This window comes from Eumetopias jubatus, unplaced genomic scaffold (genome assembly GCF_037043125.1).
Source record: "Eumetopias jubatus isolate StellerSeaLion01/CBP00866 unplaced genomic scaffold, mEumJub1_p1.0 scaffold_1, whole genome shotgun sequence".
Taxonomy (NCBI): domain Eukaryota; kingdom Metazoa; phylum Chordata; class Mammalia; order Carnivora; family Otariidae; genus Eumetopias; species Eumetopias jubatus.
This window is the reverse complement of record NW_028274807.1, coordinates 166,857,838-166,874,314: the sequence shown is the minus strand read 5'-3', so window position 1 is coordinate 166,874,314 and position 16,477 is coordinate 166,857,838. Positions and strand designations below refer to the sequence as shown.

At 43.7% G+C, this 16,477-nt stretch overlaps 1 protein-coding gene and 1 pseudogene across 1 annotated transcript; one reads left to right on the top strand and one right to left on the bottom strand.

The window, feature by feature from the left end:
• Window positions 1-8,218: 8,218 nt before the first annotated feature.
• On the bottom strand, window positions 8,219-8,617 carry LOC114207815 (intraflagellar transport protein 20 homolog pseudogene; annotated as a pseudogene).
• Window positions 8,618-11,740: 3,123 nt separating this feature from the next.
• Window positions 11,741-14,589, top strand: JAGN1 (jagunal vesicle mediated transporter 1). Its single transcript, XM_028101612.2, has 2 exons — window positions 11,741-11,960; window positions 13,644-14,589. The coding sequence occupies exons 1-2, from the start codon at window positions 11,872-11,874 to the stop codon at window positions 14,104-14,106; spliced, it is 552 nt and encodes a 183-aa protein (XP_027957413.1). The 5' UTR covers window positions 11,741-11,871; the 3' UTR covers window positions 14,107-14,589.
• Window positions 14,590-16,477: the final 1,888 nt, after the last annotated feature.

Below are 16,477 nucleotides of genomic sequence, written 5' to 3'. Positions count from 1 at the left end.
GTTGGACCTGGGAAGGAAGCAGAAAGCTAGTTAGGGTAGAAATAGAAGGCTCCCTCTCACTCATCATTTGACATAGTGCAAATGTGTCAATCCTCCCCCCCGCCCCCAATCCAGCTAAACTCCACTCTGGTCTTTCCTCTCAACTCCCACACACACCTTTCCAGCCCTTCTCCGGTCCAATCCCACACGTGCTGACTGGGACCAAGCTGGAAACCCCCTCAGGTCCCAGGCTCAGCCCCCCTCAGCAGCTGCTCCTCCCTCCCCAGGACTACTCACTCCATGTTTCTCTGACTCTGGCTCTGGTCACACTGATCAGGGATCCCCAGTTGGGGCTGAAGAGGCCATGCCTGGTTGGGTCCTATCTCTGGGGGCAGAGTCCATTTTATGCTGGCAGGAAGTGAGTCACATCACCCCCCCTCTTCTGGAGACTGTTTCCTTACCTATAGCCCAGAGACTTCACAGGCCAGGCTCACACAGGCTCTCTCCTGTGTCCTTGAGCAATCCGGACCCCTTCTGAGGCTTCCCACTGGCCAAAGGGACTCTATGATGATGGATGTTGGAGATGTTCTATATCCTTTCTCCCCAGTACCAGAACTGCTGGGCTTCATTGGCTACTGAGCACTTGAAATGTGGTTAGTACAACTGAGGAGCTGGATTTTTAACTTTGTTTAATGTTAATTAATTTAAATAGAAATAGCCACTGTGGTTTATGGCTACTGGCAACCATCCTGAATGCAGAGATAGCTGATATCCTTGGCGCACCTGCCGCTTTCTCTCCTTGAACCTCTCTGTGTCAGCTGTTGCATGTTCCGAGCCTTTGCGCTGGCAGCTCTCACTGCCTGCAGTGTCCTCTTCCAGCTCAGGGCTAAACATATGCAGCCTTGCAGCCCCAATTTCACTATTTCCCACTCTTTGGAAAGACTTTTATTATTTTATTAATTAATTAATTAATTAATTTACTGATGAGAAAAGTTTTATATGGACAACACGGACCGGACAAGAACACTATAAACAAGGGAAGCAGAGGCTCTGGAAAGCCTTTTTAGATGGCTCCCACAGTTCCCCCTTCGTCTTGCCCTTCCTACTTCCAAGCCAAGCGTGCCTCAGTGTCTGTTTCTGCCTTAGCCCCACCAATCCTTGGGTGCCTCGCCCTGAGTTGTTCTCTCTATTCCCGGTGCAGAGAGGGCCTGGCACAGGGCAGGGAGCTCAGGGAGTGGTCATGGAACAAGGAACCCTCTTCCCAGTCGGGTAAAATCACTCTTTCCTTCTAACAACTTGGGGGATTTCTGAGGCCAGCCTATCTGTGAACTCCCCCACTTAGCACTACCCAAGTCCGCTTGTCTCAGCCTCACTCCTCACTCCCCATGCCAAGCCCACCTCACCTGCTCTCCAGGAGCCCCCTCCCCCAAAATCCCAGAACGAAACACTTACCTCCCCCCTCACAGCCTCCAACAGGATAACTCCAATAAGATACTGCCCAGCACAGCCCAGCCCTCCCTCCATTTTATTTCCAGCTCTCAGGGAAGCCCCTCCCCTGGCCTTCAGTCCCAGCTGGGGAAAAGAGCATGGGGAGTGAGTGTGTGTAGCTCTCACCCTTGGGACTTCAGGCCAGCCTAACTTCCAGAAAAGGCCCAAAAGGAGGGGAAGAGGCAAGTTTCAAAAGCTTTGGGACAGGGTATGGCTCAGGACATGATATCAGGCACAGAGGGCACAGAAAATAGGCACAATGTGGGTTGTGGTCCCGGCTGCATTAGAGTTCACTAAGTGTAGACAAGCAGCCTCACTTCTGTGAGCCCCAGTTTCTCTCACCTGTGTAACAGCGATAATGATTCCTGTGTTAGGGGATTGAGGTGAGGATTTGTGATAATAAAAGTAAAGGGCGTTACAACAGAGATAATTCATAGGTAGAAGTGAATATGAGTGTTATAATATAATTACTCAATAATAGTAGAGACTAAGGCTAGCTGAAATGTGTAGTGGTTAATAGTGTAGGGTCTTACCCTTGACCCAGCAATCCTACTCCTTTATATATTATCCAAGAGAAATGAAAACGTATGTCCACACCGAAACGTATACATAGATGTTCGTAGTGTTATTCACAATAGCTAAAAGGCAGAAACAACTCAAATGTTCATCAATCGATGAATGGATTTTTTAAATGTGGCATATCCATGAGTGGAACATTATTTGTCAATAAAAGGATTACATGCTACTACATGGATAAACTTTGAAAACATGCAAAGTGAAAGAAGCCAGTCACAAAAGATCACATACATATTTATATGATTCCAGTAATATGAAATGTCCAGAACAGGCAAAACTATAAAGACAAAATAAATTAGTGGTTGCTTAGAGCTGGGGAAGGAGAGAGGATGGGGAATGATTCTAACAGGGAGTGATGGGGTTTCTCGTAGGAGAGACAAAAATGTTCTAATCAATTAATCTAATCACAGTCCATTTTGGCGACAGTTGTACAACACTGAAAATATACTAAAAACCATTGACTTGATCACTAGAGGGGGTGAATTGGGTGGTATATGAATTATATCTCCAAAAAGCTGTTATTTGTTTATTTCTACTTTTATAAGTGATCCATAAAGCTGTTAAAAAAAAAAAGTTTGGGCACCTGGGTGGCTCAGTTGGTTGGGCGTCTGCCTTCGACTCAGGTCATGATCCTAGAGTTCCAGGATCAAGTCCCGCATCAGGCTCCCTGCTCAGCCAGGAGTCTGCTTCTCCCTCTGGCCTTTACCCTGCTCTCTCTCACTCTCTCAAATAAATAAATAAAATCTTAAAAAAATAAAAATAATTTTTAAAAAAGAGTTCAAGCTCATCTTTTTTCAGCTTAAGGTGTTTCATCCTGTGTATCATCACCTAGAGAGCTTGTTAAAATTCATATTGCTGGGCTCCACCCAAGAGTTTCTGACTCAGTATGACTGGGGTGGAGCCTAAGAAACCACTTCAAGAGGTTCCTAGGTGATCCTGAAGGTGTGACTGCTAGGAACCCCACTCCAAGGGCTAGAGGTCTAGCATTAGCTGTGTGATGTAACTCTTCTAAGCTTCAGTTGGATCTGACAAATAGGGATTAAAAATAGCTCCTACCCCATTGGGTTGTCATGAAGGTTGAATGAGATAATCATGAAATGTACCTGCTGCAGAATTTAGTGCATCCTTTGGGCTCAATAAATCACTATTGTTATTATTATTATTTTAGAGATTTATTTATTTATTTGAGAGAGAGCTAGCATGCCTGTGAGTGAGTGAGCGAGTGAGGGGAAAGTCAAAAGGAGAGGGAGAGAAGCAGACTCCCTGCTGAGTGTGGAGCCCGATCCCAGGAACCAGAGACCACAATCAGAACCAAAATCAGAATTCGGACACCCAATCAAGCCACCCCTATTATTAATATCTAAATCCCTCCCTGGACGAGGTCCCAGACAGCCATCATTCATTCATTCACCAAATATTTATTAGGCACTTACTACGTGCCAGCCATCCCAGGGGCTGAGAATACAGCAGGAAAGAAGACAGCCTTGTCCCACACTTCAAGGAGCTGACATTCCCAGGGCAGAGGGGAACTCAGATCTTGTGCAAATATACAAATAAACAAAAGGATTTCAGATAATGATGTTCTAGGAAAAAAACAAACAAAGTGGTATGATAATAAGTGGCTAGAGAGCTACATTGGTTTGTGGGTTCAGGCAAGGCCTCAAAGGAGGTGAGCTTTGAGCTAAATCCTACTGCTGAGAAGCCAATCTTTTGAAGTCCTGGGGAAACATTCAAGGCAAAGGAAACATCAGTGCAAAGGATCTGGGATAGGAATGAGCGGGGTTAGGAAACAGCAACACAAGTCATTAAACTTGAAGGCAGTCCAAGAGCCAGAAGAGAAGTACAAACAAATACTTCAGAGAAGAAGTTCTGGGGAACAGGTTGGGCCCCTCCCTAGGACTTTCATGCCTCAAACATTTATTGAACGTCTAACAGGTGATTGTGCGTCAATGGATGACTCAGAAGCAGTCAGGCCCTGATGATGAACTCCCAAGGCATCATGGGAAGCAGACACAGATTAAAAAAATAACTGCAGCCTAAAGCCAAAGGTCATCTGCCTTGGGGCTCCATGAACCTGAGGAGTCTTCGCAGTATGTAGGAGAAGAGGATGGTTTTGAACCAGTTGGGATTTACTTATTCAACAAGCATTTTCTTGAGCATTTACACTATGCCAGGCACTATGGGCTGCTGGGGACACAGATGACTCAGTTCTTGTCCCTGTCTGGGGACCTTACATTCTAGTGGGAGAGGCAGATATCTGAGCATGGTTCTCAAACTCTAAAGTGCCTAGAAATCATTTGAGATACCTCGGAGTGGAGAAGGACTCTAGCTATGACTCAAAGTTGAGAAGCCATAAAAGAAAAGATTATGCATTCAACTATATTTAAAAAGTATTCTGGGGGCACCTGGGTGGCTCAATCAGTTAAGCATCTTAGTCTTGATCGCAGCTTGGGTCTTGATCTCAGGGTTGTGAGTTCAAGCCCCTCACTGGGCTCCACACTGGGCATGGAGTCTAGTTTAAAAAAAAAAGTATTCTGCATGTTCAACTTGTCATACCTGAGCAGGGTTAAATGACATACAAAAAGAAAGCTATATTGCAACTAAAATAGGCAAGATGCCGATCCTCTCTCTGTCTTTCTCCTCCTCTCTTCCTCTCTCCCTACCTCTCTCCCTCTTTCTGTCTCTATCTCTCTCTCCCTCTTTCTCATTCTGTACTCCCTCCTCTATATATAAACTAAGACCAACAACACAGTAGAAAAATGGGCAAAGGATCTGAACATAGTTCAGGGAAATGAAATACAAATGATCCTTAAACATATGAAAAGATATTTAATCCCATTATAGAAATAAAAAAGAAATAGAAATGCAACATAAAACTATGCAGAGATGTGATTCTTCACTCATCAGACGAGCAATGTTGTTGGCAAAGCTGTGGGAAAGCAAGGAGTCAGACACACCCACACGTTGTTGGTGAGAATGTAATTGATCTAACCTCTGTGGAAGGCAATGTGTCTAGATCTATCAAAATTACAGACACCAGGGCGCCTGGGTGGCTCAGTTGGTTCAGCGACTGCCTTAGGCTCAGGTCATGATCCTGGAGTCCCGGGATCAAGTCCCGCATCGGGATCCCTGCTCAGCAGGGAGTCTGCTTCTCCCTCTGACCCTCTTCCCTCTCGTGCTCTCTATCTCTCATTCTCTCTCTCTCAAATAAATAATTAAAATCTTTAAAAAAAATTACAGACACCATATATTCTTTGACCCAGCAATACCACTTCTGGGATTCCAGACTATAGATCTACTTGCCCATGAATGAAACGATATGTATACAAGGTTATAAACTGAAGCTGTTTGTAATAGCAAAATATTGGAAATGATCCAAATGTCCTACAAGAGAGACAGGTTAAATAAATTATCTTATATTCACATAATGGAATAACCCTAGGAAGCAAAAAAAGAAAAAAAAAGTAAGGATGTTCTTTATGTACTGATCTGGGGAGAATCTCCAACATATACTGTTACATGGAAACAAAAATCAAGGTCTTTAATAGTGTGTATAATACAGTACCCTCTGTATTTAAGAAAGGGTAAAATAAGAATATAACTTTACATTTGTTTGTATGTGCTTAAAGAAACTCTGGAAATACATACAATTACACTAAAAAACCCACAAAGTATTTCCTTGGTTGCGTGGAGTCGGATGGACTGGGTTGAGACCTGGGAAGATGGGGAGCAGAGTTGAGAGGAGGGGTTTTCACTGCCAATATTTTTTTAAAATTGGAGAAGTTAATTTTGATACAATTTGCTTTCACTGTAATCTTATATATTTTATTTTGTACATTCAAAAACTTCATTCTGAGAAGGGTTCCCCAGGCTGCCAAGGATGTCCATGGCACAAAAGCAGTTACAAATCACTGCTCTAGGGGTGCCTGGCTGGCTCAGTCAGTATGGTATGTGATTCTTGATCTTGGGGTTGTGAGTTCAAACCCCATGTTGGGCATGGAGCCTACTTGAAAAAACAAAACAAACAAAAACAAATTGCTGCTGTGTTTTCATTTTTCATTATTTTTCCATTATTTCCCTTCCCGGTGACAATTTGCATTTTAAAATAACAGGTTTGGGGAGCCTGGGTGGCTCAGTCGGCTAAACATCAGCCTTCGGCTCAGGTCATGATCCCAGGGTCCTGGGATTGAGCCCCGCGTCAGGCTCCCTGCTTCTCCCTCTGCCCCTCACCCAGCTCATGCTTGCTCTCTCTCTCTCTTTCTCTCAAATAAATAAATAAAATCTTTAAAAAAACCCAACTTTATTGAGATATAATTCCCATACGATTAAATTCACCCTTTCAAGATGTACAATTCAATGGTTTTTAGTATATTCACAAAGTTCTTCAATGATCATTACTATATAACTGTAGAATACTTTTATCACCCTCAAAAAGAAACTGCATACCTGTTACAATTACTCCCTATTTCCTCCTGTCAACCATGACTCTACTTTTGGTCTTTATAGCTTTGTCTATTCTGGGTATTTCATATAAATGGAATCATACGATATGGGCTCCTTTATGACCAGCTTTTCACTTAGCATAATACCGCCCGTGCAGTAATATATATCCTTCTTCGTTGTCACATAATATTCCATTTATGGAGATGCTACTTTTTTTATCCATTCATCAGTTGATGAATATAGGGTTGTTTCCACTTTTTGACTATTATAAGTAATGCTGCTATGAACGTTTATGTACAAATTTTTTTAAAGATTTTATTTATTTATTTGTCAGAGAGGGAAAGAGCACAAGCAGGGTGGGCGGCAGGCAGAGGGAGAAGCAGGCTCCCCACCGAGCAGGGAGCCCGATGTGGGGCTCAATCCCAGGACCATGGGATCATGACCTGAGCCAAAGGCAGACACTCAACCAACTGAGCCACCCAGGCGTCCCTGTGTACAAATTTTTGTGTGGATATATATTGTCACTTCCCTTGGGTATATATCTAGGAAAGGAATTGCTGGTCCATATTAGTAACTCTAATTTTTCGAGGTACTGCCAAAATATTTTTCCAAAGTAGCTGTACCATTTTACATTCCTACCAGCATTATTTGAAGGTTCCAATTCCTCGATATCCATGGCAACACTTGTTATTGTCTTTTTTATTCTAGCCATCCTATTGGGTGTGAAGTGATAGCTCATAGATTTTGAAATGCATTTCCCTAATGACTAATGGTGCTGAACATCTTTTCATGTGCTCATTGTGCATAAATTTATTATATCGTTTGATTTCTAAACCACATAAATGTATTACCTAGTCAACATTTTAGATTAAAAATAGTCTCAGGCCCAACTCTGAAGAATGATCTATTTGGTTAAGGGTAAGGCCCAGAAATATATGTTGTTTTTTTTAAAGATTTTTATTTATTTGACAGAGAGAGACACAGCGAGAGAGAGAACACAAGCAGGGGGAGTGGGAGAGGGAGAAGCAGCCTTCCCGCTAAGCAGGGAGCCCGATGTAGGGCTCCATCCCAGGACCCTGGGATCACGACCTGAGCAGAAAACAGATGCTCAACCAAGTGAGCCACCCAGATGCCCCTATGTGGGTTGTTTTTTTAAGATTTATTTATTTATTTTAGAGAGAGAGAGAGAGAGAGTGCACAAACAAGTGAGGGGAGGGCCAGAGGGAAAGGGAGAGAGAATCCTCGAGCAGACTCCCCACTGAATGCAGAGTCCTACATGGGGCTCGATCCCAGGACCCTGAGACCATGACCTGAGCCAAAATCAAGAGCCGGCCGCTTAACCGACTGAGTCAACTAAGTACCCCCAGATATATGTGCTTTTATTTTCATTTATTTTTTTAACAATAATTTATTGCTCTTTCTTTCCAAAGCTTTGTGAATTTACAAAGAAAAAAAAAAAGATCATCGTTTACAGACTGCTCAGTTCAGGCTAAGAATGCCGAGAGGTAAAAGCCTGGAACACCGCGGCCACTGGGTGTTCACCAGCAGATGTGCTCGGACATCAGCAACAAGTTACCCCAGATTTGTTTACTGCCTTTAGAGATGTTGCGTTCCTTACGCACTATCTCTCAGAACATATGTGGGTCATTAGTCAAGTCACTGGAACAGTACAAAGGTTTTTTGGGTTTGGTTTTGTATTTTGGCCCTCCAGCTATAAAATGAAATTTTCAGTTCATTTCTGAAAAATAAATTGGTCAATAAATTCATTTTGTTCTGCTTCTACTTGACACAAAGCTTCCTATTCAATCTGATACCTTTCAAGTTGCATTTTCTTTTCTGCTATCAGCGCTTGCAGTTGCTTCTGTTAGGCTTCTTTCTGTTTTGCTATAGATTTGAGCAAGTTCTGAGCACCAATGGCCTTCATCTTCTCATTTTTTGCTTCTTTTGCAAGTTGGTCAACAAGCTCACATAAACCAGCAACTATTTTCTGAAACTGGCCAATTTTGTCCACAGAGTCCTTGCACTCGTCTTTGAGTTCTATGGTCTGCTGGGTAACCTCAGGGTCCAATGCGTGCAGCTTGTCCAGCTCATCAAAGTGCAGCCCCATTTCACTGAGGATGTCCATGGCCATAGCTGCTAACCCCATGTGGTGGCAGGCTGCCGCAGGGGCTGAATCCGGTGGCAGCTTCTCTTCCGGGTCAGCCGCATTTTACCTCGCCGGCCGGCCTCAGCTGCTGCCACCGAAATATATGCCTTTAATAAGAATCCTGGGTGGTAAAAAAAAAAAAAAAAAAAAAAATCCTGGGTGATTCTATCACAGATGGTCTTAAACCAGGCTTAACAAACACTGCAACTTACTGCGCAGGAGCCTTGGGAGCTGATGTCGGAGCAGGTGATTTTTGCTGGAGTAATAAGATGCATTCTAAAGGGTCAGCAGAATTTCCAGAGGGCAAGAAAAGACGTTCTAGAGAGTGTATGGGGAGGAGACAGATACAGGCTTACTTTACTTCACTGTGCTTCACTTTATTGAGCTCCACAGATACTGCATTTTTCATAAATTGAAGGCTTGGCAACCCTACATTGAGCAAGTCTATCAGTGCCATTTTTCCAGCAGCATTTGCTCACTTCATGTCTTGGTGTCACATTTTGGTAATTCTTGCAAATTTCAAATTTTTTCATTATTATTTTTTTTATTATGGTGATCTGTGATCAGTGATCTTTGATGTTACTATTGTAATTGTTTGGTGGCACCATGAACCATGCCTATATAAGACAGAGAACTTCATTGACAAACGTGTGTGTTGTGATTGCCCACCAAATGGGCATTTCTCTCCCCATCTCCCTCCTTCTCCTCAGGCCTCCATATTTCCTAAGACTAAACAATATTGAAATTGGGCCAGTTAATAATCCTACAATGGCTTCTAAGTGTTCAAGTGAAAGGAGAATCACAAGTCTCCCACTTTAAATCAAAAGCTAAAAATGATTCAGCTTAGTGAGGAAGGTGCGTTGAAAGTTGAGACAGACTGAAAACTAGGCCAAATTGTGGGTACAAAGGAAAAGTTCTTGGAGGAAAGTACAAGTGCTACTTCAGTGAATACAGGAATGATAAGAAAGTAAAACAGTCTTACTGCTGACATAGGGAAAGTTCTAGTAGTCTGGATAAAAGATCAGACCAGCCAGAACATTCCCTTAAGCCAAAGCCTAATCGAGAGCAAGGCCCTAACTCTCTTCAATTCTGTGAAGGTTGAGAGAGGTGAGCAAGTTACAGAAGAGAAATCTGAAGCTAGCAGAGGTGGTTCATGAGGGTTAAAGAATCTCTATAACATCAAAGTGCAAGATAAAGCAGCAAGTAGAAGCTGCAGCAAGTTATCCAGAAGATCTAGCTGAGATCATTAATGAAGGTGGCTACACTAAACAACAGATTTTCAGTGTAGATGAAACAGCCTTCTACTAGAAGAAGATACCATCTAGGACTTTCAGAGCTAGAGAGAAGTCAGCACCTGGCTTCAAAGCTTCAAAGGACAAGCTGACTCTCTTGTTAGGGACTAATGCAGCTGGTGACTTGAAGTTGAAGCCAGTGCTCATTTGCCATTCTGGAAGTCCCAGGGCCCTTAAAAGTTATACTAAATCTACTCTGACTGTGCTCTATACATGGAACAGTAAATCCTGGATGATAGCATGACTGTTTATAATGTGGTTTACTGAATACTTTAAGCCCACTGTTGAGACCCACTGCTTAGAAAAAAAGATTCCTTTCAAAATGTTACCACTCACTGACAATGCACCTGGTCACCCAAGAGCTCTGCTAGAGATGTATAATGAGATTAATGTTGTTTTCATGCCTGCTAACACAACATTCATTCTGCAGCCCTTGGATCAGGCAGTCATTTCGACTTTCAAGTCTTATTATTTAAGAAATGCAATCTTCGTGGCGTCTGGGTGGCTCAGTAGGGTAAGCATCTGCCTTCGGTTCAGATCGTGATCTCCAGGTCCTGGGATCGAGTTCTGCATCAGGCTCCCTGCTCAGCGGGCAGTCGGCTTGTCCCTCTCCCTCTGCCCCTCCCCCCGCTTGTTCTCTCTCTCACTCTTAAATAAATAAACTCTTTTAAAAAAAGAAAAGAAAGACAATTGTCTTTTTTTTAAGATTTTATTTATTTATTTGACAGAGATAGAGAGATAGCACAGATAGGCAGAGCAGCAGGCAGAGGGAGAGGAAGAAGCAGGCTCCCCCTGAGCAGGAAGCCCAACATGTCCCAGGACCCTGGGATCATGACCTGGGCCGAAGGCAGCCACTTAACCGACTGAGCCACCCAGGTGCCCCATAATTTTCTTTTCTTTCATAGCCTTGACATTTTTATTTTTTAAATAAGCTCCACACCCAGCATGGTGCCCAGCAGGGGCTTGAACTCACCACCCTGAGATCAAGATCTGAGCAGATAACAAGAGACTGGGCTACCCAGGCACCCCCATAGCCTTGACATTTTTAAAAATAGTCTAGTTATCTTATAGAATGTCCTTCAATTTATCTATCATTGCTTCATGATTAGATTCAGGTTAAATTAAGTATTTTTGGCAGAAATATCACAGAAGTGATGCTGTGTCTTCAGTGTAACAGGAGACAGATGTCAGTTTATCTCATTGCTGATCAAGTTAACTTTGATTACTTTGTTAAGGGCGTGCACCCCAGGTTTCTCCACTGTAAAGTTACCATTTTCTCTTTGCAATGATTAAGTAATCCATGCGGAGATATTTTGAGACTGTGTCAATCATGTGTCCTATTGAGAGTTACAGAACCCTTTTCATTATCACTTCCCCATCTGTGAAGTGGGGACAGCGGTGTCTTGAACTCATATTAGAGTTTAAGAAGGTGAAAGTGCGGGGTGCCTGGGTGGCTCAGTCGTTAAACGTCTGCCTTGGGTTCAGGTCATGATCCCAGGGTCCTAGGATCGAGCCCCCCTCCAACTCCCGGCTCTGCCGGAAGCCTGCTTCTCCCTCTCCCACTCCCCCTGCTTGTGTTCCCGCTCTCGCTGTGTCTCTCTCCGTCAAATAAATAAAATATTTAAAAAAAAAGGCGAAAGTGCTCAACAGTCTAAGATGCCATCCCTAGGGATTAATTTCCTAGGGATTAATTTCTCAGGCACTCGAAACAGACAGAAACAGACAGACTTAGGCCGGGGCCGCGAGAGCGTGCTCGTGCGCGTGCGCGAGGGCATGACCACAGAGTCCGTCCTCCGGAGACAGAGAGGCCGGAAGTTGTCCTCACCAAATCGCTCGCGCTTGTTAGGGTGGCAAGCTGAGGCTGCGTTAACTGGGTGTGCAGGCAGCTCGCACGGTACTCCCGGTCTTGGGTCGGCGTGAGGGGCTCTGGGGTTCTGGGCGGGGGTAATGGCATCTCGGGCAGGCCCGCGAGCGGCCGGTACCGACGGCAGCGATTTTCAGCACCGGGAGCGCGTCGCCATGCACTACCAGATGAGGTATGAAGTGAGGCGAGGAGCACAGAGGCCTAGAGCCCGGAAGGCCTGGAAAGCGACACGGGCCTGGCCCCGGGGTCTTACCCACCCCAGCCGGCCCTCGCGCACCTCCTTCCGTGACGGCCCAGGCCCTGTCCCCAATTTCGGGAAGCCCCTTCGCTCCCATAAGCACCACCCGGTGATCCGCCCTGTGCCTTGGGAGGGTCCAGTCCCTGCCTCCTAGGCTCTGGAGTCTTGAGCGATGCTGGCCCTGCTGTGACCTCGGAAACCCAATTTTTAATTGAAACCCACTTTCCTCGTCTGTGAAGGGAAGAGCAATCCATTATTTAGGTTTTGGTGAAGAATTAGCTAATTCGTGTAAAGGGTCTGCCCAATACATGGTAGCTGTTGTATTTCGGGCCATTTGGGGGAATGTGGAGCATAAAGTCCAGCCTTTTCTCACCTAAAATGAATTTTAGGAACACTCCCATGTAAGGGGTATTTCTACTTCGTTCAACAAATAGTTATTGAGTTTCTACCCATCAGGCATTGTGCTAGACACTGAGGATATAATAGTAAGCAAAAACAGATCTGGTCTTTGTATGCATATTATACCTTCAATAAAAAAAGTTTCTTTAAAAAAGACAACTGGTCCCTGCCTTCATGGATCATGAAGTCTACAGGTGACTGGCTTTTTCCCCCTACCTTTCCACATTTTCTATAATGAATATTATTAAAATAAAAATACTGAAAAAAAGATTTTCTTTCCTTAAATCCATCAAACTCTCCCAGAATGTTTTTCACATCTTTCCAGAGTTTTGAAGAATGACAAGCTCTTTGGATCTTCATTTCATTCTTATCCTTAGACCCCTGCCTAAGAGGATATCACAACCCAAGCGAGTGTTTTGATGACTGTCCAGAGCAGAAACTGCCCTCAGGGGTGTGAAGAGAATACATTTAGGACGTGAGAGAATTAGAATAATGAGAGAAATATGTGTGCTTGCCTTGGCTATAAAGTCTACTCTAGCTGGGGAAATATGGGCAGCCTGAGTTGATTTCCTTGCTGCCAGTATCTCCTTCCTATAGGCTATATTCTTATGGTGCAATCAAAGTCATCTCTCTAAACACAGCTCTGAGTTACTCTTTGCAACTTCACATTCTGCTCTTCCCTTCCCACTACAAAGTATTCCTGCCACACCACCTGCTTTCCTGGAATACAATGCTTATGTCTTTTTGCCTGCATGCTCTTACCTCTGATAATTACCACCCACCCTTCAGAGCCTATCAAATATCCCTGTCCTCTAGATAGCCTTCTCAGACATCCCATCCTAAGCTGAACTGATTACTCCTTCCTGTGATATTCATATATCTGGCAACCTATATTTACTAGAGCTCTTCCAGTTCATTTTCTAATTATTTTTTCTTTTTCTTTTTTTAAGTAGACTCCATGCTTAGTGTGGAGCCCAACGTGGGGCTTAAACTCACAACCCTGAGATCAAGACCTGAGCTGAGATCAAGAGTCAGACGCTTAACTGACTGAGCCACCCAGACACCCCTTAGTTTTTCGTTTGTTCCTTGTCCCCAAGCATCCAGGCAGGGACTATATCTTACTCATGTTTGTAACCCAGTGTCAGTATAGTTGCCTGGCATATAGTTGGTTGTCAGAAAATTTTGAATGAAAGGTACTTCTTCTGCTCTGCCCCACAGTGTGACCCTCAAGTATGAAATCAAGAAGCTGATCTACGTGCATCTGGTCATATGGCTGCTGCTGGTTGCCAAGATGAGCGTGGGACACCTGAGGCTATTGTCACATGATCAGGTGGCCATGCCCTATCAGTGGGAATACCCATATTTGCTGAGCATTGTGCCTTCTCTCTTGGGCCTCCTCTCCTTCCCTCGAAACAACATTAGCTACCTGGTGCTCTCCATGATCAGCATGGGGCTCTTTTCCATAGCTCCCCTCATTTATGGCAGCATGGAGATGTTCCCTGCTGCACAGCAGCTCTACCGCCATGGAAAGGCTTACCGCTTCCTCTTTGGTTTTTCTGCCGTCTCTGTCATGTACCTGGTGTTGGTGCTGGCGGTTCAAGTGCATGCCTGGCAGTTATACTACAGCAAGAAGCTCCTAGACTCTTGGTTCACCAGCACACAGGAGAAGAAGCGTAAATGAAGCCTGCCTTATGGACTATTCTGTGGGGTGAAGCCTGGGCCTCCTGTTGAGCCAAGTGAGAAGGTAGAGGAGCTGTTCTGAAATTGTTGGTGATTTTGGCAGCTAGTGCAAACTAGGCCCACATTCTGGAAAGCTATTGCCATCAGCTGAGGTGGCAAAACGATATTTAATTTATTCCTGGTTGGCTGGAACTGGGTGATCAACAACTATAAAGCAAACTTCAACTGGTTGAAGTTGAGGCCCTCCAGGGTTTTTCGTTAAGACGGAGTCTCATCCTTGCCTCTTCTTGGTCATTCTCTCCGCTTCCATCCATTACCCCTTAGCCGTCAAGACTGAAAGAGATAGGGAATAAATCAAATTCTACTTCAATCTGTAGGTGGTGAGGCAGGAAACATTTGGGAGGCTCCCCCTGCAGGCTGTGGTCTCTACTGCAAAGCATTTTAATTAAAAAGAACTTCAATAAAATCACAACTACCTTGTCAACCCTGTGCCTGGTGTTGGAATTTGATAAATTGTGAAAGGTATGTTGCTTGAGTGGCCGTAGACACAAGGAAGTAGGTAGAAGTTTCCCAAGAAACCTGGAAGTAGCAGTAGAAAAGTGAACTGGGTGTAGAGAACCTAAGTCATAGTAGCAGCCCTGCGGCTGATTGACAGAAACTACCACGGGCCATACATTTAATCTCTCCACCTGTAAAATGGTCCATTCTCATTTATCCTGCTTGGGTTATGGGCTCTTCTTTTGGTAGGATATTCATGTTTATCATTCAGTGTTAACAAATTGTCATTTATGTGTCCAATAATATGGTATCCAAAAGAATTTTAAAGTATCCCTGCATGTAATCTGGGTGAAAGATGATATACATGTGAAACAACTAATAAACACAGTATCTAATGGCATGGAGCAGATAAGTTAAAAATGGAAGTGGGAAAGAGATCTGTGAACTAAAGCCCCTTTTCACATCTAAAAGTCTGACACAGTAAATGTTTACTGCAGGAAAGATGCGTGTCCCTTTGTTCTTGTCCGTTTGACTTTTTTGTCCCTGGATGATGTCCAGATCTCTAATTACAGACCTCTGTCCTCTCCAGAGTTCTAGTCATTTTTTGTTTTTTGTTTGTTTTTAGTCCTTTTATTCTATAAACATTAGGTATATACTGTCACTCTTCGATACTGGCAGTACTTATACTGCAAAACCTCTTCCTCTACATGTCCTGACTATCATCTCAAACTCCATGTGCCCCAAACTTAACTCCTTGTCTTCTACCTCACCCATACCTCTTCCTGCATCCCTGTGTGCAGGTGAGTATACCAAAAGCACAGTTCTAGATCATCATCATATCTCTACTATGTGCCATTGTTTTTTGAACAATCAAAATACCTTAATCTCTCAGACATTTCCAAGGTGTGATTTCAGTGCACACCAGTCTTACATTATCTCCCCACACTCTCACAGTCTCTCAGTCAATAGAACCTCCTGAATCCCCGTATCACTTTCATGTTTTCCCAGTTTGTTTTAAAATTCCCCTTTTAGACCTTTATATGCCTTTATTACTTAGCCTTCAAGATTCAGTTTATATGGTGATTCAGGAGCCTTCTGGTTGCTTCCCTTTCTTTGAATCCGCGTGCCTTTTTTTTTTAAAGATTTTATTTATTTGACAGAGACAGAGAGAGCGAGAGCAGGAACACAAGCAGCGGGAGTGGGAGAGGGAGAGCAGGCTTACCGCCAACGAGGGAGCCCGATGTGGGACTCGATCCCAGGACCCTGGGATCATGACCTGAGCCGAAGGCAGACGCTTAACGACTGAGCCACCCAGGCATCCCCTGTGTGACATTTTTATTTTACCTCTTATTGACAGAATTATTTGTTGACATGTCTTTTCCTCACCCCTTGCTCAGTACCTGATGCATAGTGTGCACTCTGTTGAATGAAGTAACTTGTCCTACTCTAGACTGAAGACAGGATGTATTGCACAGAGGAAAGAATTAGACTGAGGCAGGGGTAGAATTTGGAGAGCAAAGAAAAGCAGATGGAAATGTGTGAGTGATGGAATTATGTGCACCAGGCACAGATTGCTAATTTTTAAAGAATTGGGATGCAAATAAATTTTTTTAAGTTAAACTTTTCTTTGATTATTGGAATGATACTTTACAGTCTTAGAGTGCTTTTGAAGACCCATTATGGAAATTACTGTCAGTGCAAAAAAAAAAAAAGCCATTTGGTTTATTTTAGTTTTCTTCTTGTTGGGTTATTGGGATTCTGCTTTTCCAATCATTTTTTTCCTGCCTCATGGTTGTAGTATTCCCTGAAGCAAACAAGATCCCCTTCAAAAGAGATCTTGATTTAGTGGGAAGAGTGCTGCATTTGGACAGTGG